Source organism: Colletotrichum chrysophilum, assembly GCF_026319265.1.
Source record: "Colletotrichum chrysophilum strain AFK26 chromosome Unknown scaffold_164, whole genome shotgun sequence".
NCBI classification, from domain to species: domain Eukaryota; kingdom Fungi; phylum Ascomycota; class Sordariomycetes; order Glomerellales; family Glomerellaceae; genus Colletotrichum; species Colletotrichum chrysophilum.
In genome coordinates, this window is record NW_026517451.1 from 3,733 (window position 1) to 28,859 (window position 25,127).

Here is a 25,127-nt window from a genome sequence, read left to right on the forward strand (position 1 = left end):
CAATTCGGCATGTACAAGGATGCCAAGTCTTCGGGCATGCCTACATTCGACTTTGTGGTCACGAGCGCATGCACGCATTCCAAAAGACGAGCCTGATTTGGAGGATTGCGTGCAGCTGTGTGCGTGGCATATTACGTAGCGTTGTCGGGTGCAAAGGATGATGAACTCCCCCTAAACCCTGAAATTTGGAGACTTATTCAAGAGGGGAGAGGGGCGTTCGCAGATTTGCTCTAGACAACTCTCAAAGCGACATTTTTCTTTCTGAGCTGTAGTATGGAATGTCGGGCTTGCATAGGCCTTGAACGAATCATAGCGGTAGATGTGGATGGAACCATGCCTCTCTCAAGAGCTACTGGACTTATGGCGACGCAGTCGTTTCTTACTGTAATACTACCATCAACGTGAGGTTAATCTGACTAGTTAGCCAGCAATCCTTGTGGACTTCAACGACATCCTCAACAATCTCACATAGTAGAGGATTCAGAGGCGTGAACGACTGAGATGTGGTAGTTGTTGACTAGCTTCACAGCATGACTGTTGACTGAACCCTGCTGCTTAGACTAGGGTCTGCGAAACCTCCACCCGAAATTAGCGAATGACGCCCTGTTCTGTTTCTCAATGAGGCAGAAAAGCGAAAGTGTGGAGATGCATGGCTGGAAGGAAGGACCCATCCCGTCCACATACGGATACTGTCATGCTCATGAGTGAGATGAAGATAAAGGCCGTTGCCTCGAGTTCTTCTTGGAGAGTTAATTACGTACGCGCCTAGTAGCATATCGACCATTTCTATTGGAGAAGAAGTTCTTCACTGCATCCCCAGGGACACTTTGCTGAGAAGCCGGGAGCAGCATCAGCACCGTGCCTGCGTCTAGTCTTAGTTCTGCTAACTTCCCTGCTTCCTTCCGCCTCCTGTCTCAGAGTCGACCTCACTCCGGTGATGACCGATGTTGGCCAGGCTCTGAGGACGTCGGAAACAGTCCGACACCAACCCTCATCGGCCCAGGCTGATTCGTTCAAAAAGATATGTGACGTCTGTATTCGCCAAGCTGATCACCAGCCGCTGCTGTCAGTACCGCCTTTACCCGCACATCCATCACACTCACTCACTTTTGAATAGGTCACCAATGCTCCCGCAGACCGACGCAATGGAACCAACTTCATCACATGTAACAGCCGGTCTCGATGATGGATACTCCGCATTAATCCATGCATCTCATCCCAATCTGCCGCAAAGTACCTGGCTCGGCCAATACTTCACCGGTGAGAAACGTCTTTGGCCCGAAGTTCATCACGGGTCACGACGGAGCCCGAAATCTGCACGCAAACAGCCCCACAACACGACAGCCTCATTTCGCGATGCTTATCTCCAACGCACTCGACATACAGCATATTCTTCACCGGTATTGATGAGTTGTTGCTACTCTAAGATACGTCAATGAGGACGAGAGGCTCCTCATGTCGAACAACGGCCTTGAATAGATGTCAGGATGAAAGCACTCAAGTTTCTTCTATCAGAGTACGTCGAGCAAAAGACGTTTCGTTTGGTGCGAAAAGTTGATGGATGGTGGCTTCGGCTCACAAAACTAAGCATAAGCGCCGGGCATCTTCATTAGCACCACATCACTTTCGACAGTCGTCATACCGCCCATCATCTGCTTCTGTAGCGAGCTCGACCGCCTCATGAGAGATGTGACAAGGCTCGAAGCACCTCGATATCTTGACATCTCGGCCTTCGCCCGAGTCGTTGACCGGGCACCGAATGATTCCAAAGAGGCTGCCGCATGGAACGGCAACGTGCCCAGTACCCGAGAAATTCCAATGTGGAAAATGGTAGCCGGTACAAGCGCTGCCTGCTACACACGTGTACTACAGGCTTATGGATCTCACTGCCGCTCACAACAGCTCACCCCGCAACACATGTGCTTGATCGCTTTGAGCTGATATCTTGACCTCGTGATTCGAGCCTTCTGTGATAATTCCAACAATATCCGTATTTGTCTCTATCCCGACTATAAGGGCGGAAATGTTAACCATTGATCAGCACACGAGATACCTTACGCATGAGTGAAAGCAGCACCGAAGACATTGGGTAAAATGTGCCCGGCGGGAGCTAACCCCCACACAAAAAGTTCGGGGACGTACCCCAGAATAATCGTATTCTCTTCCCCAACCCATACTGGCCTGATCTAGTCTTGCCAGCGCTGGATCTTGAACCTCCCACATCCCATCTCAAGCATTAGAAAGCCTGGGGTCCATCTTAGCGCATGGCTAAGCGGTCGTCCTCCGCCGCACGTCTCGCACTGTGTCGCGGCATCCTGGTCTAGCCGCTCACATCTTCCTGCGATCCTGGTCGCTGCACTCCTTCGTAGCACAACCGTTCAGGACAAGTCAACGCTCGACATATGAACAATGGCTCTTGATGCTTCATTGCTGGCATGGCGCGTCTTTCTATCCCTTGCGTGATTCCAACAGAAATCGGTACCTCATGGTACAAGGGACCTGGCTTCGTGTCATTCGAGTTGAGCGACATCGCCTCCATACAGGAGGAAAATTACGACTGCCAGATCGTTTCGAACGCCACCAGCCCCTCTGGGGTTGTATGAAGTATGGCAAGGGAGAAGCAGAATTGGAAGTAAGAGCGTCTGCTGATTTTGCGTTGATAAGTTCATGATAAAAGGGCCCCTTCTTTCTTCTCCCACACGCCTCCCTCTGCCATCGACCAACCCTCCAAACCTTTTTCCTTTTGCATCTTCTAGACTCACTAGGAACGTGCCTTAAATTCAGCTCCAAGAATTCTTCTACTATTCTGTCATATTCTACTGTCTGGTTCCGCGTTTCTAGCGCGTACTGTGCAACGCTACTCCTTTCGCCTGCCGTCACACCCCGGGTACGCCCATTTCCACAAATCTTCTAGGTTGACCATGGCCCCTCACAACGATGCGCCCTCGCCGACCGGAGGTTTCGCAGCTGGCATCAGTAAAAACTCACTTCGCTCAAGCGCACCGTCAAATCTCAAGATCGGAAGCTCCGCGGATCCGGAATCTCATTCACCGCTGAGCAGCTCCTTCGACAGCGCCTCGCTGGGTGCTGGTCTCGACGAGAGCCGGCCGCTCGTCCCTGGTGTTTATGTGCCAACCATGTGCTTCTTTGACACTGGCACTGAGAATGTGGACACCGACACCATTGCCCGCCATGCAGTGCGACTTGCCCAAGCCGGTGTTACCGGTCTCGCGACTCAGGGATCGAATGGGGAGGCGGTTCATCTCACCCACACCGAACGCCAGGTGGTTACCGCCACAACTCGGCAAGCCCTCAACGAAGCCGGATTCTCCAAGATGCCGATAATCGTTGGATGCGGAAGCCAGAGCACCCGCGAGACTATCCAGTACTGCTCAGAAGCTTGGGCTGCTGGGGGAGACTATGCTCTCGTCCTGCCCCCGTCGTATTACTCTGGTCTATTTGCGCCTTCTTCCGAGACCATCCTGAGATACTTTCGCGAAGTTGCGGATTCCTCTCCGATTCCCCTTCTGATCTACAACTTCCCGGGAGCAGTGGGAGGGATTGATCTTTCAAGCGACGTTATCGTGGAGCTGTCTCAGCACCCGAACATTGCCGGCCTGAAACTGACGTGCGGCAACACGGGCAAGCTGAATCGTGTCGCAAATGCCACGATGAAGTTGGCAAAGAATCCAGATGCGGATGTGCCTGAGTTTCTCGTGCTGGCTGGCTCGGCCGACTTTTCTATCCAATCTCTGGTCGCTGGAGGACATGGCATCCTTGCAGGGCTGGCCAATATTGCCCCCAAGGCATGCATAAGAACAATCAAGCTCTTCCAAGAAGGTAAGTATCAAGAAGCACAAGAGATTCAAGAGGTTTTATCTCAGGGAGACTGGACAGCTATTCAAGGAGGCGTCGTCGGAGTCAAAGCTGGCCTTCAAGCCTGGCTGGGGTATGGAGGAGTTGCGCGCAGCCCTCTGCCGAAGCCCACACCAGACCAGATGAAGAGATGGAAGGAGGGCTTCCAAGACCTCATCTTGCTGGAAAAGTCTCTCTGAGTCGAGCTTCTTTATGCCTCTCGTGTGGTCATGGTTCGAAGGTGGTCATCGTGGGTCGAAGGAGTTTGGAGGCTTTGGAGAAGCATTCTTGAGTCTCATTGAACCACGTCGAACGAAGTACCGTTGGAATCATTCAGGCATCGCGTTATCCCAGTTGTCTCTGATAACGAACTCAAAAGTTCTCTGACTATCGTGTATCTAGGGGTTTCGTTTGATTCACAGCTCCAATATTACTTGAATCATTCCCTGCACTATTGAGGAATCATCTCCCCCACGATGCCTGGCAGTAACACGACTGATGCTGTGAAATAAGTTGTGCCTTAAAGCTCGCCCTTTATGGCGGCACATTCATGCACCGCTGAACCTCCTCAAGTTCGACATCGTTCGGCCTGTCAGCCATCCCTATGATATCTTCTCCTCGACTTCTTGGCGCCGATTAGCTTCAAAATCTTTTAGATACGCCTTCACGTAACGTAACGAGCATACGGCTAGACGCCGGCATACCTAGGAGTAGGGAAACCCGCACGATCAGCTTTCCTAGCCGCATGTAATAAGGAGAATATCACTGCTGCCACGTCAGCGTTATGCGCTTTGCCCGCAGAAGACTGCATCATCTACGAAGGACAACGGCATTCTTGCGCCTACCAATGAATCTCGTCAGATCAATCACTGTGAGAATGACCAAAGCCCGTCGCAAACCTCGCCGAAAGCGGTGAGTGTGCCAGGACCTAGTTACCCTGAACTTCTGCCTGTAACCCATGCTTCAGACGGGAAGCTGCAGACCGGAAGAACGGCAACCCAGCGTAAACGACTCGCGGTGCTTCTGTTTGTGATACGGGGTGGATGTTGTGATTTATGTTGGCCGTAAAAGCCGCGAATGGGCGCCAACGGAAGACACGAGCCACGGATTTGAGAGATAGGAACCGGCCGGTCGGAGGCCACACCGGGAAAGAGCGAACAGGGTAGACAGGGTGAGCGCCTGACCGCTCCGATGTTTCCACGACGTTTTCTTGAGGTGGCCCAGCTCGTGATATGCATGCAACCTCCCGCCGCGTACCTGAATTTCGATAGTGCCTTGATCTTCCGGACTTCTGCTTTCCACATCGAGTTGAGGCCTCACGCCACTTTGATCATCCCTTGGCATCTAATCCACGAGAACCTGCAAGCAATATAGAGAGGTCACACAAAGTGGCTTAGTTGCTATTTCCGTCACCGTTTGTCGGAGCGTTCTGCGATTGTTCCTGATTAACTGTCTGTGGAGCTGGATGATCGTCATGCTCGCGACCCAGGAATCAGGTCTCCTGAATATCGTCGCCCATGCCGAGCGACGGTACGCGAAGGCTCCAACAAAAGACCTTTCCACATGCTGGGTATGCCACAAGGTTGGTGACAGCGCGGGAATGGAACGGGTCCGACGGCACCGCTTGTTGAAGCACCAACCTGAAAGTGCTTGACTTGACCATCGGGAATATAAACACCCTCACTTTCCCCTGGGTCTTGAGAGCTTGATCTTCCTTGGCGGTCTGAAGACGTTAACCATAATCAGATTCCTCCAACGCAATGATTGCTCTACCATTCGAAGTCATACTCGTATTGCTAGTGGCCGTCCCATGGACGGCTGTTGGGCAGAACCTCCCCGTCACAGGGGTCAGGTCCGGTATCAACGCCCAGACAGGCGAGGTCCCGGCTAGGAGAGACATCAATAGCCTCTACGACGAAGGAGGGCCACAATGGTTAAATGACTGTCTCGGACGAGAGAGACTAGGTTGCTGACATTTCTCCAGGGATCTGTACGTGGGGGCGCTCACGGCGATGCAGGATGCGAATGAAACGGACCCCGTATCATTTTTCCAGATTGCCGGTAAGAACTACATGGTCTTTGAGTTGAACTTCTAGCTAAAAGCGAGTCTCAGGTATTCACGGGCAGCCGTACATGGCTTGGTCTGGGGGCGGGCCGCAGAAAGGAGCAGACGCAGGGTATTGTCCGCACAATGTAAGCAACCTTAACGTGGAGAGTTGATATTTACCTGGCTGACATTCGCAAACAGCAAATGCTATTCGGCACCTGGCATCGTGCGTATCTTTCACTGTATGAGGTTTGTGCACCGTTCCACAGGTTCAGGTTTGTCTCTAGGAAGAACTGACACTCCCGACACAGCAAGTCCTTGTACAGCATGCTAAACGACTTGCCGCCGCCTATCCAGCCACATCAAGAAGGCAGTATGTCGAAGCTGCCGAGGATCTACGTTTAGCATATTGGGACTGGAGTGCCAACTCCAACGTGCCTCCAGTGACCGCACTGCCAACGGTTGTCATCAACAGATCGGACAATGGCACCCTTCGCCAGAGCACAGTCCGGAACCCTTTCTTCAGGTACACATACCCAGCATCTGCACTTCAGGGCGACTTTGGCAAGTTTGACGGGAACAACTATACAAAACGATGTGTCGACGATGGGCAAAGCTTCCCAGAGTCGGCGAATGACATTCTCTCGGGGTTCAATCTCAAGGAGAAGGTGGTAAGTCTGAGACAAACTTCCGCCCACAGATCGAAAAGCGATCGCCCGGGGCTTTTTTTTTTTCAAGTTGTACAGCGGACACTTTCTGATTGATTACAGTACAACGTCTTTCTAAAAGCGACCAGCTTTGACGAAATGGTCTCGGCGCAATCTCAGGGAGCCAACTTTGAAGGCCCTCATGGTGAGGTACACGTTGGAGCAGCCTGTGGCCAAGACCTCGTATACTTGTCGACCTCAGCCTTTGACCCCCTATTGTAAGTTGAACCTCTCACTATGACGAGATCAACGAGCTCTGACTCAAATCTTCAGCTGGCTTCACCACACCAATGTAGACCGCCTCATAGCCTACTGGCAAGCTCTTCATTTCGAGAACGCGACCATGCACTTCTCGTACCCCTCGAATCAACTGTTTGCGACGCCTCGTGGGACCATCACCACACCAGAATCGCCAATGATGCCATTCATAGGTAGAGGAGGAGAGCCTCTCACCAGCGAGTCGGTGACGCAAATCCGTGATTGGGGGTACACGTACGCGCCCATACGGTTCTGGGAGGAGGCGCCTGGAGAGACGAAAATGGCGGTCAGCAGGACTGTGAATAGTCTCTATGGTCCGCTGGTGCCTAACTCGTTCCGAGGAGTGAAGAGACGCAAAGCTGCACCCAGGACGGAGTACTTCGCCAAGGTTCAAGTTGAGAGGAGTGAGCTGGAATTGCCGTGCCAGGTGCAGTTGTTCATGAACGGTGGCCTCGCCGGTTCCTTCACCTTATTAGACATGCCGAAGCAAGGTAAAAGTTACGACCAGATTCCTTTGAGGAGGGCTATGAAGTCGGCTAGCATAGGAGGATCTTCGACAAAAGCAGTTCTGGAGTCAATCGATGATAACTTGAAGGTTGTCATCAGGAAGGTGAGTTCAGTCTTGTTTACGTTACTCGCGGGATCTTAACTGACATTCATCTTTCAGCTGGACGGGACGATAATCTCACTCGAAAGGGTCCCTAGTCTGAAAATTGAGTTGGAAGACGTCGAGGTAATTCCTCCTGCAACGCTGAACGAGCTTCCAACCATTGGGAAGTCGAGCAGGCGGACTGCAGTTGCTCGCCCTCCAGCTGTTATTGGATAATGTAGCTCCTCAGAGTCTCTCTTCGCCTTGTACCTGTGTATCTAATTTCTAATCTGTTGGCTTTCCTTTGCCGGATGACGGGATACTACCTATGTGATTCCTTAATATTTCGGGCGGCAATCAGGAGTGATGAAGCAAGGCGGTATCTAGATAAGGAGGTGTACAAATCGTCCTGTCAAGTTTGAGAATGAGACACTATTTGAAATGTGACGACCCTATTCATCAGGTGATGTGAATGATTTGTCCATTCCGGGTGCTTCGGTGTACACATTCTCGCTCGGTTCCAGAGACACCTATGTGTGCATGCGCAACGTCGGACGTGCTTTCAACGCAAGGCTTAGCCCTGGCGCAACGAGACCCGACACCAGGGCGAGAGGGCGAGCTTTAAACGGCCCGATGGGATTCGTGGGGTGACGTGTCCAACGGGCGCTTAAGTCGACGTCAGTCAGTCGGTGAACATATTGGCGTGATATCGGAAGACGGGTCAAATCTGATTTCCATGCTTGTGGAATGAACATGGCTCCTCTGTTGGACATGTTGGACATGTGGATCCTAAATATTATCCCATTATCTCCTCCGTTTAGTGCCAGACTTGCAGCCATCCACTCATACATCCTGTCCACCCATGAGCCATAACGCGCCGCAACTTGCCTGGAGCAACATGCCGCACACGAGAAACACCTTGTTTGCTCCTTCGTCACTTGTGAACATCAGACTGACAACGACGAACAAGTTGAGCGGGATTCTCAGAACACCGTAAACCTGCGCGCGTACGCCATCGTTCACAACCTTGCCCTTGAGGTAGCCCATGGACGGGAAGTAGAGTCCCACACAAGCCTCAAAGAGACAGAACAGCCAGAAGGTAACCTGCTCTGGGCGCGCACCACCGGTGCCGAGAGCAAAGAAGACAGCGTTAGCTGCCAGTAAGACTGCGAACAGCAAACGAGACGGAGTTGAGACCATGGCAGACAGGCGAGGATACAAGAGGGAGGCGAGCAGAGTCGAGGCCATGAAGGCAGCGAAGATGATGCCGTAAGGCAAGGTGTCCGGAGAAGAGGAGGCGCCGAGAAGGACGGGACTCCAGAGAACTACAAAGAGATACATGGAACCTTCGAACATTGTTGATGCGAGGCCAATAGTAAGTACGCGCTTGTCGGTCATCGTGGTCCAGAGGCTGGGTTTCTTTCCCTTGGAAGCCTCCTTAGACGAACTTTGGCCCGTAGAACCATAGTTCTCGTCCTAAACACCCATTAGCCTAAAGACCAAGATTTGCACAGTGACAGGAGTCTTACCCATTGGCTAGTAATGATACCGGCGGCTAGCACGAGCAACCCAATGCTGGCGAGAAATGGCGACTTGCGCGTTCCGGTGATGGAAACCAACCACTCGCTGGCAACGCCACTGACGATGGCCACAATGCTGTTGACCGTGCTCATGAAGCCGAAAGTTCGCGACAGGTCCAGACCTTTCTCCCCGAGACGACGGGCGTGAAAGTCGGTGACCATCCAACTCTCAAAGACACTGAAAAGAAGACTGGTTCCGAGACCTCCAAGGACGCGGCCGACGAAGAGTAGCGGCAGGTTCGGGATGGTGGTGAGAAGGCATGAGAGGGCATAGGCGGCGCAGAAGAAGAGACAGCTCGCCTTGCGGCCGTGACGGTCGGCCAGGGAGCCGATGAAGTAGCCGGCTACAGCTCCAGAGACAAATCCTGTCGTGAAAAGCGTCGGGACAAGGTCTGAGGAGATGCCGTGCTCATTCTTGTACAGAGAGTAGAGAAATGGGCCCTGGTGATCGTGTCAGACAGGTAAGATTAATTGACTGATTGGTACCGATTTACCTGAAGCCAATCCGAGCCCATGACGAGAGCGTAAACGACGTAGAACGCCCATTGCGATCCTTGCTGGGGTTTCTCTTTCTTTTGTTGTTTCGCGCTCTTCTCATCCTTTTTGACGGGTTTATCAGTGTTGCTTGAAGCGAAGAGAGCGCCGCAGGCCACCAGAAGGCCGGCGAGATTCAGCTGGTAGATGTCCAGCATCTTGACAGTTGGTTGAGAGGAAGTAAATGACAAGTCAGTCTGGTTTGCAAGAAGAAGACGAAGGGAAAAGGAAAGCCAGAAGACAAATGAACAGACAATAGGCTGAAGAGATGAAGATGTTTGGAATCACGAAGCTCCAAGTGTCCTTCTCCATCCTTGGGGCAATTTTCCGGGGGCCAAGCTGGAGCATTGGGTGTTTCGGGCGCCTGCCTCAAGGGGGCCCCTTCTACATTTAGCACTAAGGCACGGATGCGTAGAAACTCGACCAAGGTTCATCTGTCTGAATCATTGAGAGGATGTTCAGACGAAAGACTTCCAAGCCAACTGAGTCCCACCTCTAGCCATGATGATTGTGCAAATCAATAATTGAGCAGATGGGGGAAGGGAAGCCGTGATATTCCACAGGCACCGTAACTGTTAAGTAGCTGTTGTGGGGTACCTAAGGTACTCTCGCTGTCTCTCGGCTAAGCTACCCCTGTAATTCTAGCTAAGGCCGGGGGGTTCGGTTCCCCAGCACCCAGCACCCAAGTCTATTTATCCTCCTGTCTTCAAACATCGTCCAAACGAAACAACTTGACCGTTTCGTTCAACGGGTACACGGTAATGTTATGAGATGAGGAGTTCGTGAAAACCTGACGGGTAAACATCCAACGGCAAACTCAACTTCGACTGCGATATTGAACCTCTCCAATCTTCCGAGAATGCACCTCAAAATGCCGTGCGCCGCCATGTCCGCCATGCATACACGGAGATCCGGACATTGGACTGGCTAGAGCTGCAGGTCAACACGGCGCATACTGGCCAGTGATCGACAATCAGGTGTTCGTTGATGTTTATTCCCGCGCCATCAAGGATCACCAGACTACCACCTACCGCATAGAGCACACGCGCGGGGTCGAGTAGTAGAGTTTGGCCAGCTACCAGCACGTAGCCGGGATCTCCGTGCGTCGTCCTACTTTGCAGGAGGCGAGGAGATGGTGAACCGAATCACTCACATTTACAGCCCTGAATTCTGGTTGCGTTCTTCCTCTTCTCTTCAACGGAATTCGTTTGGTCTCTCATGAGAGGCTTGACTTCCCGCGGATGAACCATCTACATCAACTCTGTGCTTCAGTTCATCCCATGTCTTCTGCATCATGCGTAGGATGCAACGTCTACTAGTCTCACTCTTTACTCTTGGTGCTGCAGTCGTCTCTCAGTCGTTCGATCCACTGACCTTTGTCGACCCCTTAATCGGCTCTCAGCGAGGCGGTAACGTATTCGCCGGCGCCACACGGCCTTATGGGCTCGCCAAAGCTGTCGCCGACGTCGACGGCGAAAAGACTGGTGGCTTTGCAACCGATGGCAGCAACATCACCGGCTTCAGCATCGTCCATGACAGCGGCACCGGAGGCAACCCCAGTCTGGGCAACTTCCCGCTGTTCCCGCAAGTGTGTCCAGGTGATGAGCTCAATAACTGCCGCTTTCGAATCGGAGACCGGGCAACCAAATATGACTTGAACAAGACGGTGGCCGAGCCGGGGTATTTCTCGGTGGATATGATGCCGGGCGTGAAGGCGGACATGACTATCTCTGAGCATGCGGCGCTCTTGCGGTTCACGTTTCCGAGCGGTAACGACCATCCGCTTGTGATGTTGGATTTAACGGATCTTTGGGCAAGCCGTCAGAATGCCTCAATCAAGATAGATACTCCCACAGGACGAATGACGGGAAACGGCACGTTTCTGCCCAGCTTTGGCGCCGGTTCGTATGTAATGCACTATTGCGTTGACTTCTTTGGGGCCAAGATCTTCGACACGGGGGTATGGGTGAACAACCGCGCGGGCAACGAGCCGAAAGAGCTATTCATCACCAGAGGCTTCAATCTGTTCTACCTGGAGGGGGGAGGTTTCGTCCGGTTCAAGGAGCTCACTAACAACACGGTCACTGCAAGAGTGGGTGTCTCATTCAAGAGCAGCGGACAGGCGTGTCAGAATGCTGAGCGAGAGATTCCTGATCCCCTGAGTGACTTCGACTCGTTAGTCGGGTCAGCCAAAGACGCATGGAGGGAGAAGTTGAGCCCAGTGTCGATCAACGCGGGCGGTGCGACGGATGATCTTCAGAGAAGTTTCTGGAGCGGGTTGTATCGCAACATGATCTCCCCTCAGAACTACACTGGCGAGAACCCCAATTGGGATAGCGGTGTCCCTTACTTTGATTCATACTACTGGTGCGTCAAAACTCGTCTTCTAGAAATCTGTGCTGATTGCAAGCAGCATGTGGGACAGTTTCCGCGTCCAGCATCCATTGCTTACCGTCATCGATCCGGTAGCGCAGACACAGATGGTCAATTCCCTGCTGGACATATACAAACACGAAGGTTGGCTCCCCGACTGCCGTATGTCTCTTTGTAAAGGCTGGACACAGGGCGGCTCCAACGCCGACATAGTCCTCGTCGATGCCTATGTCAAGAATTTAACCTCGATAGACTGGAAATTGGCTCTGGAGGCCATCACCAGGGACGCAGAAGAGGAGCCCCTGGAGTGGTCCTACCAAGGTCGTGGCGGACTGACGAGCTGGAAGAACCTCAACTACATCCCGTATCTCGACTTCGATCCCATCGGCTTCGGCACAAACTCAAGGAGCATCTCGAGGACATTGGAGTATTCGTACAATGACTTTTGTTTGGCGACGCTAGCTCAGGGTTTGAACGAGGGCACAGCCCACGATAAGTACATGGCAAGAAGCATGAACTGGCAAAACCTGTGGAAGTTGGACCAAAAATCACTGATAAATGGCACGGACACCAACTTCAACGGCTTCTTCCAGCCAAAGTACATGAATGGGACCTGGGGTTTCCAGGATCCGATTGCCTGCTCTACTCTTGCTGGATTTTGTTCCTTGACGACAAATCCCAGCGAGACGTTCGAAGCGAGCATCTGGCAGTATCAGTTGTACGTACCAGTCCCCAACTCAGTCACATCAAACTGACCTCTTGTAGCATCGTGCCTCATGCGACGTCAACTCTCATCGACATGATGGGCGGCGATGATGCATTCGTCACCCGTCTGAACTACTTCCACGCGTCTCCTCTCGCAGACATCTCCAACGAGCCAGTGTTTCTCACGGTGTACCAGTATCATTATGCGGGTCGACCCGGCCTCTCGGCGGAACGCATTCACCAGTACATACCGTCTGCCTTCAACTCTACCCGTGGCGGCCTGCCTGGAAACGACGACTCTGGTGCCATGGGGGCGTTCCTCGCCTTCTCCGTCATGGGTCTATTCCCTGTCGCGGGACAAAATGTGTATCTCATTACACCACCTTTCTTCGAAGAAATCGCGATCAAGAGTCCGCTGACGGGCAAAAATGCTACAGTGAAGTGCGTGGGGTTCGATCCGGCTTACAAAAATATTTACGTGCAAAGCGCCAAGCTGGACGGGCAGGCGTACAACAGGAGTTGGATTGGGCATGACTTCTTCAGCAAAGGACAGACTCTGGAACTTACTTTGGGCGACAAGGAATCTGACTGGGGAAAGAGCAAGGAAGCAAGGCCGCCTAGTTATGTGGCAGCGTCCAAGTCCTGAGGCATTTGGCTGGAAACATTTGAGTACATCCACATCTTGCTCAAAATCATGGCCGGTAACATGGAATGCTTTTCGCTGCTTGCCACAGCACATGTATTATTGGTCACGCAAGAGGAGGGTTAGGTGAGCGGTATGGGGTGATCGATCGTCTCGAGGACGTCAAATTCTGTTCTTGGTTCTGTTTTTCGGACCATAAATGTACCCATGATCGCTTCGAGTAGACTCCATCCAGGAGCCGTTATCCCTGACACCGTGCTTCCGTCCGGCCGTTCACAAGCCATACCCAAATCCCAATGCTACCCAATCTCACCGAAGAATAACCAAGTCGTCATCATCATCTTCAAAGGAAACTGTCCGTGGCAGGTCCATCCCCAAGCTCTCTCTCCCAGCTTCGCGAATGCCCTTCTCCGTCACGAATCTCGTCTTTTTCCGGACCGGTGGCTTGTCATTGCTCAACTTTTCGCCCTCCTTCATCTTGCTCAGCTTGTCCTTGAGGTTGCCACCCCAACCGAAACCAGACTTCGCGCCAGTTGTTGCTGATGCTGGAGCACCGACCGAAGAACTGGATTGCGCACTCTGCGGCCTCTTGCGTTTAATAGGGCTCAGGTGGATTGCGAGGTCCCTACTCCTCGATCCTACCAGACCCAGAGCTTTAGCATCGGGCTTTGCTTCTTCTTCAATGGCGTTGGATGATGACGGTCCCGGCGGAGGGAAGGAAGCGGATACACTGGAAGTAGGACCACGTTCTGCCCTTTTCATGTAATCCCTTCCAGCACCAGTGCCGATCTTGCCCAGACGCTGCATGATTCCGCGTTCTCGCTCTTGTTGAAGCATCCGCTTCTTCAGCCCCTCTTCCTTCTCCCTCCGATCCGCGAGAGCCTGGGCACCATCTATAAGCTGCGCCGCGCTCATGGATTTCGTGGCAAACCAATGGCTATGTGTTTCCCTGTCGTATTGGCTCTTCTTTTGTTCTGCCGCGGTAGGAGGCTTAGTGACGTAACGAGAGTTCATTCGCCATTTCTCTGCACCACTCATGCCGAAATCCATGGTGCCGATCTCAATGCGTGCTGCGCGCTGCTTGGAGACTGCCTCGTTGGTATGAAACTCGCAGAACTCTGTTCGTTTCTTGTTAACCCACGAATTGCAGTACTCGCCGTTCTTCTTTATGGATTTGCAGAAGCCCAGATCCCGAGCCTTCCCTACTTCCATGATTGTGTCGGCATCCGAGTTGATGACCAAACTGAAACGACCAGTGGCTTCGCGGCCAACCGGTGGCGGCATGATCGTAGGATTCAAGATTGCCAGCACAGTGCCTTCTGTGACCTTCCAGAACCGAGTGAACCCCGAGTTAAAGAGGAACAGCTCAAGCTCCCACTTCAAATCACACAGCGTAATCACCATGTATTTGCCCTTGTCTGTCTGTTTCCCTTTTTGATCCGGTCTGGGTTTATGCGAGCGTGGTTCCGACTTTTTTGCCACAATGGCGAAGACGACGATATCTTGCTCGATATCGGGAAGCTGGAACTCGGGCCCCTTGACTTTCCGGAGTAAATCTGGTAACTTAAAAATCTTTTTCTCAGAGAGGTGTCTGGTTAGGACCTGGTGTGGCAGAATGCGCTGCGAAAGATGGAAGCTAGAATACGGCTCGAATGCCGAAGCTTCGGATTCGGGGACATCTGCAGGTGCTAGCTTCTTAGGCTTCGCTGGTTTCGATTGTGGCAACATCCAGTCAGGCGGTGGTTGATAGAGACCTTGGGGGTCATCTGCGGATGTTGATGGCGGTGCCGGGAGAGCTAACTGCCCGTCTCTTGGTGCTTGCTCGCTCTTGGGTTCTAAACCGAGGATCTCTTCTCGTGTGAACTGTGGCGCTACGTCGGGTTGATCGGGTAGGTCGACGGCCTTTGATTTGTACTCGTCCATCTCCTTCCGTCCAATCTCAAATGCGTTGGACCTGACCTTTTGAACTCTGTCTCTTAAACCTTGCCGATCCTGCTCTGTTGTCTTTGCTGCAGCTAACCTCTCGTTGAAACTCAGCGGCCGAGATATTTCAGACGTGGGTTGGGGTCCGGGGGTCCTTGACCTCTGGAGGTAGCCGCCAAATTGTTGTTCTCCATCTTGCCTTCTGCGCAGCGCACTTGGGGCTCTTTTCAACGAGATGTCTTCCGCTCTCAGTCCCTTGTCTATTCCCAGAAGAACCCGACTTGGTGAAGTTTGTGGTTGAGGGGGCGGGGCCTTTCTCGTTGGGGAGACAGGCACCTCGATAGTTGGAGCGGCGGGAAGTGACAAAGGCCTGGCGGCAGCTCGGCCTGCGCCTTGTCCAAATATTCTCGAGGATGGTCTTGGTTGTGGTGGTGGTGATCTGCGCCTAGGCGATGGGGGCACAGCTGTCTTCTCCCTTGCGCTCTGAAGTTTCTTGAGCTTTAACCTGGCCTGGATCTCCTGCAACTTGAGCTGTAGGGTTTCCTCGTCCTCCTCCTCCTCTTGGTCGTTCATCTCGTCTCGCAATGCGGCCGACCTTGACGATAAGGCGGACATGGATCGCCCCCTCTTGAGTGGTGACGGAGAGGGAGAAGTTCGGTTCGCAAGCCGTCTCAGTCGTTCGCGCCCGCCGGGTGTGCTGATGAGGGCTTCATGGGGTGATCGAGGAGGCCATTGAGGCTCGTCGTGTGGGGCACCTGTAGGAATGTTACGGTCTCGTTCGCCAGACGCTCTCGGGGTAACGAACCAGGAGGCATATTGCTAGTAGGTCACAGTAAAGGCGGTCGTCGGCGCGATGGTCACCTTGGTGCATTCTAGGGCAAGGCGACTTGATGGAGCTTTAACGCCACAAGGCCCATCACCCGCCGACCGGGCTGCTCAGCTTCGAAATCGGGCGCAAGACTCGGTTGATGGTTGATGGGAAGGGTCTGTGCCGGCAAACAAACACTCGCATTCAGAGAACAAAGGAAAGACGTAAGAGTTCAATGTAAACAAGATAGGCGGCTAAAGGAGCGACGTCGGCTTTCGGTGCCGCAAAAATGACGAAAAAATGTGTGCAAGCTAAGGCATGAGAAGGACGGGCAAGAAGGTCTCGATCGTTATCGACTGTCGCATCTGAACTTGTCGTCACGATAAGCCTGGGCAGGCTAGGCTGAGAAGAGGAGTTTGACGTGGAGTGATGCGAGTGTTCGGGCAGCCGCCATTGGTCGCTGTCGCGAATGACCCTGAACGACGCGCTCCACTTTTAATTGAGATCAGTTCGTCGCGTCCTGTCGCGTCTAAGCGCAGGGGTTCACAAGTCACTTTGTACCTCGATCCGCGACCTATCCACGCTCAGCACTGGCCTACAGGTCGGATTGTTCGCTATCAAATTGCCGACACGTCTGCTTCGTCCATTCTCGACTGATCTTTCGTTCTTGCTTTCTCGGATTTGGCATCTCTCATACCCAAAAGCTGCTAATTGCACACGGCAAAATATTCAGGTCACATCCAATGGCGAGAACCAGATCAACCAAGTCCGCTCCGGCGGCGAAGACGGAGGCAAGCAATGCCTCAACGACGGCCAAGTACAGTCTGCCAGAGGAGTCGTCGAGCGCACCCAAGCTATTCATCATTCCTACCAAGGCTACCCAAGAGGCTCGCATAGTCTCTCTCCCTAATCCCAGATACTCGAAACCTACACGGTATCTGCTCTGCCCAGACACGGGCATCTACGAGTTCACCAAGATCGCAGCACCCAAGACCAGCCCGAGGAGCTGGATGATCGAGACACCCACTGGCGATTTGGAGAAGTCAAATGATGGAGACACCTCAAAGCTCCAGGCGCAGGTCACCAATGGCGCTGACCTCTTCGTCGCGACTCCCATTGATCCCATCTTCCTCCTGCTTCCCGGCCTATTCGGCCCTGCTAGCGCAAAATCGACCGAATCGAAACGCCTCTTCCTCTCCAGCGACGACCACTTCGACGCCGTTTCCTCGTCGTCCTCCCATATGGCCGAGGCTCTACGATGCCCAAAAACCCGCGCACTTCTCGAGGCACGAATGGAAACGGTCTGCGACACCGTCGATGCTGGTGACGAGAAGATGTACCGACTGAGCGAGAAGAAGCTTGTCAACGAGATTCTGTCAAAAGCGAAAGCGATCAGCTCCAAAAGTCTTCCGAACAGTATGGAGGAAAAGTTTGTGAAGAAGGCCTTGGAGGCACCTATTCAAGTACAAAGATCACAAGCGGTGACAGTGGAAACGAAACCGGCTGCCGATGGAGCAACGGATGGTTCCCAAGATTCCACCAAGAATGAATCAGGCGAGTCTCAGACGTCCGTTTCTACGGTGGACAGTACACAATCAGCTGTCTCGACTTCGACAGCCGCAACATCTATCAGCGAAGTCGTGGAAGAGACCATCGTCAGTGCCATCCAAGCATCTGAGGAGGTCACCAACCTTCAGAGACTCAAGGTCGCATTCAATTTCATCTGCTCCAGCTATATCGCGCCTGGGATGACCGCGATGCTGAGGCCACTCCTTGCTGACCAGGAGACGACCAGCGTCGACTTCACCCCTCTGGATGACTACTTGGCTCAACTTGCCAAACTGCGCGCCGAAGCCGCATCGTCTAGATCAATGGCCGACTACTCCAGGAAGCGAATGATGGATGAGGAGGAGGAGGAGGCACGTGCTGACAAGAAGAGGAAAATGGAGGAAGAGAAGAAACGGAAAGCCACCCAAAGCCGCGGAGTCAGAGCTTTGGAGAAGGTCAACACTAAGGGCATGAAGAAGATGAGCGACTTCTTCAAGAAGAAATAGGCTGTTCTGCAGTTGACCGCCAGCATGCATTTCAGGGTATCGGTACTCATGCACAAACAAAAAGTCGTCCAACACTACTCCGTACCTCTAGCCCGTCCCCGATATCCACCGCGAACACTCGGAGCGCCCCTACCGATTCTCGATGTGCTACTGGAATAGGTGTGGCCGCGCGTGGTTGTTGTACTTGTGCCACGAACCCGCCCACTAGAGACCCCGCGGGTCACTCCTCGGCCGCGAGATGTGGTGCCCACAGCCGCTTGTCTCTGCCGCTCTTCCTCTTCCTCCTCGCGCTTTCGTCGGACAGCCTCACGTCGCCTTTCCTCTTCCGCCGCCCGCCTCTCAGCTTGCTGTTGCTTGTGCAAAGCCTCGGCTTCGACTTCTACCAAGTCGTTGCTTGCGCCGCGCCAGTTCGGATTGAGGATTAGTCGCTGGTTGTGTTCGGTTTGAGAGAGGATACGGGTCCAAGTATTGAGGAGAGTGGACGCGTTGGAGACGGTGCCGGAGACGGTCTACGAGTCTAAAGTCAGCGACAGACCAGGATCGAAGGACTGTCAGCAACACATACGTTCATGTTCCCCTTGGCCTTGTCCAGAGTGGTGATGATGCCCTCAATGGCGGCGTTGATATTGCGGACACCCTCCAGCTCCTTGCGCAAGGCGGCCTCTCTGTCATACGTGGTGGGTTGGTTCGCAGGTGTCTTGGGCGTCTTTGGAGTTTTGGGAGTTTTCGGTGTGGCAGGGGTCTTGGGCCGGTCGGAGGATGGGGGAGCTTGGCCATCTGGGCCAGGCGACGCCCAGATGTCCTCGGTGAGGGAGTCGTCCATGTTGTCGGCCATGATGGATGTTGCGCCGGTCGGTGCCCAGCTGCAGGTGCGGGTGCGGGTGCGGGTGCAGGTGGTAATGCGCCGATAGTGACGGTTCTGCGAGAGCGCGGTCTGGGGCAGTCTGTGCCTGAGACGGAACGGCGACGGTGACGTTATTTGTTGATGGAATCAGACTTTGGGATTGGAGTGCCGCTTCGTGTCCGGGCTGTTTGGGGGAAAATGTGGGATGGGGTGAGGGGCAGAGAAGATCCCTGCAGGCCCAATGGGTACTTTAGCGTTAGTGTTGTTTGGCCGGGGTCGACTGTGTGTACGATACGCGAAAAGACGCGCTTTTCAGGAGGTGCGACGCGTCTCCGCTGTCGTGGTGGGGCCTCGCTTAATTTGCGCAGAAAATGAGCTGTCTGTCCCCTCAAGCCTCAGTGTTCGTCGCTGTAAAACTTGGTGGCTGGGGGCTGGTGCGCTGCCAAAAAAAAAAAGAAAGTCGTTGGATTGGGCTGCCCACTGCCCACTTCATTGGACATGGGCTCACGTTCTGAAAGGGTCGGTCGCAGTCCCCTCCCAGCCTTTACTTTTCCCAGCCTCCAGCCTCCCACGTTCTGTGACTTGACCGTTTCCTTCTGCATCCATCCCAACTGCCGCCGCCCCATGATCGCGAACATCCTCCATTCCATCCACACATCCACTTCTTACTTGCATCTCTTGTAGTCAGAGTAACCAGAGGAATCGCGAATTTCAGCATTTTATCCTTACTGCGATTGCGTAGTATTTTCAAAAATAATCAGTTGAAGTAAGCTCTTTGTACTCTGACCGCTAGAGTCCTCTAAGAATAAGGTACTCGAATCAACCGGGTGCTACCTCACCTCATCCTCCCTCAACTTCAAGGCACCGACCACACTGGAAGTCTTTCATCGCTTTGCAACACCTGCACGCCCGCGCGCATTCGCCACCAAGACGGGAAAGAGCGATTGACAACCTCAAGGGAAAAACTAAAAAGGAAGGAGCAGCCCATTGAGCATCAGGGTGCCTGCCAACCCTCACACCCACGAATCCAAAATGGCGACCTTCGCAGCATCAACACCTTCACCTCCCCCATCCTCCATCCGAACACCACCGACCCCCAAACACGGCTGGAGCGATAACTGGGAACCTTACTCTCCCCGCAAGTCGGCGCGAATTTCATCTCGACGAGCCGCCCACCGAACCCCTTCTCCCCAACCCTCATCCCACCGCACTCCTCCTCGAACCACCCGCAAAGCCGTCGCGCCTTCCGCTGCCGCAGCTGCATCAATCATGTCGCCTACCGCCACCCCTCAGAAGAAGCGCCAGCCCGTCCAAGACTCCGTTCGTCGTGCATCCGGATTCCTGACCGTCGAGAGCACAACCCAAGCCGCTTCGTCGCTTGGTATTGACAAGATGGAGCACCAAGCTCCTGCTCCTTCCGTCACTCGTCGCTCCGGCATGCTGCCCACGCCAGCCAAGACTCCCAAGAAGGCGCCCAACGAGAAGCAGACGGCCCATCTCCGCTCCGTCGCCCGCAACCTATTCCACAACGAAGAGGAGGCTTTGGTCAGCCCTAGAAGGAAGCGCGTTCCCAAGAAGTACTCTGGTAATTCGCTGGAGAGCTTTGTTGCCGAGGAAGTTGAGGAGCCGATTGAGATTTTCACCGATTCCCAAGATCGCGTTCCCGAAGTCGACCGGGGTGAGGACAACCCGTTCTACGGCGGTAGCGCCACTGTCGAGCAAGAGCCCCCGCGCCGTCGCAGCAAGCGCAATGTCGCTATCCCCGGAGAAGCCTCTCAGGCGGTTGATGAAGCGATCCAGCGTGAAGATGGACTGATCTATGTCTTGTAAGTCAAACCCGCCCTCAGATTCTTTGCATGTCCGCTAACAAATCATTTCAGCCGAGGAAAGAAGATTTTCCGCAAGTTCGCTGAGCCAGAGGATGACGAGGATGTAGAGGGCAGCACCTCTGAGCGCCCTAAGAGACCACTCACTCGCTCTGCCATCAAGCCTCGTCTGCTGTTCCCCGTGGCACCCAAGGCGCCTGCTACTGGCTCGACTTTGGAAGAGGAGGAGGCGGTCACCGACATTGAGGACCACAACCTGGAGGAGCCGGAGGACGCCCCACAGACCCCAGCCGAAGTTAAGGGCGACTGCCCGTCGACCCCTCAAGCACCCAAGTTTGGCCAGATGGTAGCAACTCCTCCCGACACCAGACGCACTACGCGATCCGGGTTGAAATCGGAAGAGACAACCCCAATCAAACGCAAGACCCGGTCGAGTCCATTCGACGACTGGCCGCGCGTCAAAAGCCGTCACGAGAGCTCACCAGCCAAACGTTCGGCAGATCCAGTTACCGCTCCGGCTGCTAAGCGAGCCCGTCATTAAGATGTTCTAATACGGCGAAATTGAGTATCATTCTAGGTATTCTCTGGCATTTTGAGCCATGAGACTACTGCAGCTTCGGTCAGGTTCAGGGTCATGGGATGAAAAAGCACAATTCTCGATAAGCTTTTGTGTAATGGTTAGGTATTTCACTTTCTGGACTAGGGACAAGTTGGCCAGTGAGTACTGGCAGTAGGCAGCACCTACGACTTGGGTCCCCTTTTTAACACTGGTAAACTTGTATGGACGATGGACGATCGGAAGATTCTTACGGGAGCAGAGGATGATCAGCTCGGGCTTTGGCGTTGGTTAAGCCGTGTATGAAGGACTGATATTCATGTATTAGAGGACCAGGCCAGGTTCTCCGAAATCTGCAGACTAGGACAAGAATGATTTCCATAGCATCTTTGAGAGCTGCATCGAGACGTGACCACAATGCGGTATTGACCAGCGACTTCGGCTATCCATTACAGCCCGAGTCTACTGCACCTAATTGAATGCGTGACCATGTAGGCCAAGCGGGCAGCCACGTACGTTAGGTCGGGTTCGGGCAAGCTGTTGGTATGTGAGGCAAGGTTAAGGTAGGTAGTCAGGCCCGATGTTGCCCGCCGTTTGGCTCCGAGAGCGGGGACGGAAGTCTGCCGGTCCAACTAACGTCAACATGCCCCACTATTGCAACCCCTCCATCCCGCCTAGACTCTGTGCCGTCTGGTCAGGAAATTTATCCGACTTCTTTCCTTTATGTAACTCACGACTCATCACCTCAGGGCTCCATTAACTCTGGAACAGAGCTCCCAGGTCCCTTTTACCTCGGGGTTACCTCATTGACGTTCTTGAGCTTTGTCATTGCAGGTCTGTCGGCCGCCTGTGACCTTTGCCAAGACCTCCAGCCGCGGGGCATCTCTCCAACCCGAAATCTTAACTTCAATCTCACTTTGTATCCTTTTCGCTCTGCGCCTCTCTTGTCCTAGAACTCATTCAACCCATTTCGGAAACGAGATTGAACTTCGTCATCACCAAGATGCACATCCTCCTTACCAACGACGACGGCCCGCCGTCTGCACACTCCTCCCCCTACGTCCACTCCCTCATCCACTACCTTCAAAAAGCCGGCCATGCCGTCTCTGTCTGCCTCCCGCACACCCAGCGCTCCTGGATCGGTAAGGCGCACATCATCGGTCAGACCGTGAAGCCCCTCTACTACCGCCCCTCCGCCGAAGGTCTTCACGGCACTGAAGGCACCACCTCGACACGTCCTACCGCCACCGCCGGCGAGGACGAATGGATTCTGGTTGATGGTACACCGGCCTCGTGCGTTCAAATCGGCCTGCACCACTTCTTCAAGGAACGTGGACCTATCGATCTCGTTGTCAGCGGTCCCAACTACGGCCGCAATACCACAGCTGTCTTTGCGCTCAGCTCGGGAACTTTGGGCGGCGCGCTCGAGGCGGCGGTCTGCAAGCGCAAGTCCATCGCGCTCAGCTATGCCTTCTTCTCGCGGAACCATGACCCTGTCATTATCGAGGGCGCCGCGAGGCACTCGGTGAAGGTCATTGAGAAACTGTATGAGCAGTGGCCTGCTAGTGACGAGGTTGACCTATACAGTGTCAACGTGCCGCTTGTCGAGGGTGTTGAGACTCACAAGACGCTCTACACGGCCATGCTGCAGAACTACTGGCGCGAGGGCAGCTGCTTCCAGGAGATTGAGGGCGACGTTGGTGACGAGGATGAGGAGGAGGAGAAGATTCGCGAGGGTGATTTTGGCGAAGCAATTGGCGGCGAAGATGCTCCTGAGCAGAAGGGCGAGGGCAAAAAGACTCCTGCTCACCGCCAAAGACACTTCAAATGGGCACCCAAGTTCACGGACGTGTACAAGAGCGTTGAAGAAGCAGAGCCTGGCAACGACGGCTGGGCTGTCAAGGAGGGCTACACGAGGTATGTCGATGCTCCTTAATAGGTGTTCACATGTTACTAACAGCACTTGCAGTGTGACGCCCCTGAAGGCCAACTTCTTGCAGCCTGCGCAGCATCTGCACAAGAAGGAACTGATTCTGTAAGTGAGCCCTTGGTCATTCGAGAGATGCATAGAGAAACGAGCATGGTGAGAACACGACATGGCGAAGAGCCGGGTAGGGTGCCGGGACATTTTTACACTCCATAAGCATGAACAGGCGGGAACAAAGGCATGATCATGACAATAGAGGACGGCAGCTCAGCATGTACTCTACGCTCTCAGTCGCTTTTTTGCATACAATAGACCGAACAGTTTCTTACCTCTGTCTGTCTGTAGTGATAGCCCTCACAGTGATGGGCCCAAGGAGCAGGTCGCCTTCATCACTGAGCTTCCCATAAGGACCGGCCCTTTGCAGCCATCTTCGACACCAGAGTTTCACGCCATCATCAACTACGAAGACCCATATGTCCAGCCTCTGATCCTCGAGGCCATGGAACGCCTGTTCCCGAACAAGTACTCGCTCCTCCCGCCGCCAGAGGCCGACACAACTACCGACGACGCACCCTCTCTGGCTGCCGTTCTTCCTACCAAGGACACCCGCATTCTCCATATCGCTCCCTACGAGTCACTAGACTTCGATCACGTTGCCGAACACCCGTCCACCGCCCTCGTCAACAGCTACGTTATCCGCAAGGCCCTCATCCGCAAACATTATCTCTCCGCGACGGTCGACCACTGGGTCGCGAAGCACCCCGACTCGGCCCTCAAGACGCACGTGCAGCGGGGCGAGCATTTCGAGGTTGACTACGCCGAGTTCCTCGACGACGCGCTCGTCGAGGCGTTTGATCTCCGCGAGAGCATGGACCGCAACGACGCCGTCGAGGACGCCGACAAGAGGGAGTGGTGGATTCTGAAGCCGGGCATGAGTGACCGCGGGCAGGGCATCAGGCTGTTCAGCTCGATGGAGGAGCTGCAGGGCGTCTTTGACGAGTGGGAGGAGGAGAGGCCTGACAGCGACGACGAGGATGAGGGAGACGAAGAGGCAGAGGGAAGCGGCGGGGATTACATTACGACTTCGCACCTGCGGCACTTTGTGGTCCAGCCGTACATCCATCCTCCCCTGCTGCTCCCCGGCGACGCGAGAAAGTTTCACATCCGCACGTACGTGTTGTGCGTGGGCAGCCTGGACGTCTACGTGTACAGGCCTATGCTGGCGCTGTTCGCGGGCAAGGCGTACAAGGCGCCGTGGGAGGATGCGGATCTCGACGGGCATCTCACGAACACGTGTCTCCAGGGCGGGGAGTCTGCCTTGCCTCCGGTCAAGCAGTTCTGGGACCTTGTGAAGGGCCAGGGCTTGGCGGAGGGCCGGGCGGAGAGCATCTTCAAGCGGATTTGCGAGGTTACGGGCGACATCTTTGAGGCTGCGGCCAGGGAGATGACGATTCACTTCCAGCCTTTGGGCAATGCGTTTGAGGTGTTTGGGCTGGACTTCTTGGTGGACGCCGAGGCGAGGCCGTGGTTGCTTGAGGTCAACTCGTTCCCCGACTTCAAGCAAACGGGAGGAGATCTGAAGGGAGTTGTTGCTGGGTTCTGGGAGGAGACGCTGAGGAGGTCTGTCGGAGGCTTCTTTGGTGTCGAAGCGGCAGAGGGAGAGAGAACGGGCGAGATGGTCCACGTCAGAAAGGTTGACCTCGGCAGACGGTAAGCAAGTGAGTGAAGTGAGCCTTGCAATATGGCTTGGATGATAAGGCGTTCTTTTGGCTTGGCCTCGGGGGATGGCAGACGTGAATGGTTACAGGCTTCGAATGATACAAGGCAGATTAAAAAGCATTCGAGTTTCGGAATAGACAAAATTACATGACTCTTTGGATTTGAAATTCCGACAACCT

General features: G+C 53.9%; 8 protein-coding genes across 8 annotated transcripts; 5 read left to right on the forward strand and 3 right to left on the reverse strand.

Annotated features, from left to right (window-relative positions):
• Positions 1-2,921: 2,921 nt before the first annotated feature.
• COL26b_012129 (uncharacterized protein) lies at positions 2,922-4,055 on the forward strand (the record flags this gene model as incomplete). Its single annotated transcript, XM_053184777.1, has 1 exon — positions 2,922-4,055. The coding sequence occupies one exon, from the start codon at positions 2,922-2,924 to the stop codon at positions 4,053-4,055; it is 1,134 nt and encodes a 377-aa protein (XP_053031256.1).
• A 4,244-nt stretch (positions 4,056-8,299) lies between these two features.
• Positions 8,300-9,728, reverse strand: COL26b_012130 (uncharacterized protein; the record flags this gene model as incomplete). Its single annotated transcript, XM_053184778.1, has 3 exons — positions 8,300-8,932; positions 8,986-9,477; positions 9,531-9,728. 3 exons carry the CDS (start codon positions 9,726-9,728, stop codon positions 8,300-8,302), a joined length of 1,323 nt encoding a protein of 440 aa, XP_053031257.1.
• Positions 9,729-10,864: 1,136 nt separating this feature from the next.
• On the forward strand, positions 10,865-13,294 carry COL26b_012131 (uncharacterized protein; the record flags this gene model as incomplete). The annotated part of the gene is made up of 3 exons (XM_053184779.1): positions 10,865-11,937; positions 11,984-12,661; positions 12,709-13,294. The coding sequence occupies 3 exons, from the start codon at positions 10,865-10,867 to the stop codon at positions 13,292-13,294; spliced, it is 2,337 nt and encodes a 778-aa protein (XP_053031258.1).
• Positions 13,295-13,600: 306 nt separating this feature from the next.
• COL26b_012132 (uncharacterized protein) lies at positions 13,601-15,408 on the reverse strand (the record flags this gene model as incomplete). The annotated part of the gene is made up of 2 exons (XM_053184780.1): positions 13,601-15,288; positions 15,348-15,408. The coding sequence occupies 2 exons, from the start codon at positions 15,406-15,408 to the stop codon at positions 13,601-13,603; spliced, it is 1,749 nt and encodes a 582-aa protein (XP_053031259.1).
• A 1,357-nt stretch (positions 15,409-16,765) lies between these two features.
• Positions 16,766-18,076, forward strand: COL26b_012133 (uncharacterized protein; the record flags this gene model as incomplete). The annotated part of the gene is made up of 1 exon (XM_053184781.1): positions 16,766-18,076. One exon carries the CDS (start codon positions 16,766-16,768, stop codon positions 18,074-18,076), a length of 1,311 nt encoding a protein of 436 aa, XP_053031260.1.
• A 147-nt stretch (positions 18,077-18,223) lies between these two features.
• Positions 18,224-18,911, reverse strand: COL26b_012134 (uncharacterized protein; the record flags this gene model as incomplete). The annotated part of the gene is made up of 3 exons (XM_053184782.1): positions 18,224-18,280; positions 18,328-18,585; positions 18,642-18,911. 3 exons carry the CDS (start codon positions 18,909-18,911, stop codon positions 18,224-18,226), a joined length of 585 nt encoding a protein of 194 aa, XP_053031261.1.
• Positions 18,912-20,189: 1,278 nt separating this feature from the next.
• On the forward strand, positions 20,190-21,287 carry COL26b_012135 (uncharacterized protein; the record flags this gene model as incomplete). Its single annotated transcript, XM_053184783.1, has 2 exons — positions 20,190-20,746; positions 20,801-21,287. The coding sequence occupies 2 exons, from the start codon at positions 20,190-20,192 to the stop codon at positions 21,285-21,287; spliced, it is 1,044 nt and encodes a 347-aa protein (XP_053031262.1).
• Positions 21,288-22,305: 1,018 nt separating this feature from the next.
• COL26b_012136 (uncharacterized protein) lies at positions 22,306-24,943 on the forward strand (the record flags this gene model as incomplete). The annotated part of the gene is made up of 3 exons (XM_053184784.1): positions 22,306-23,219; positions 23,272-23,337; positions 23,590-24,943. 3 exons carry the CDS (start codon positions 22,306-22,308, stop codon positions 24,941-24,943), a joined length of 2,334 nt encoding a protein of 777 aa, XP_053031263.1.
• Positions 24,944-25,127: the final 184 nt, after the last annotated feature.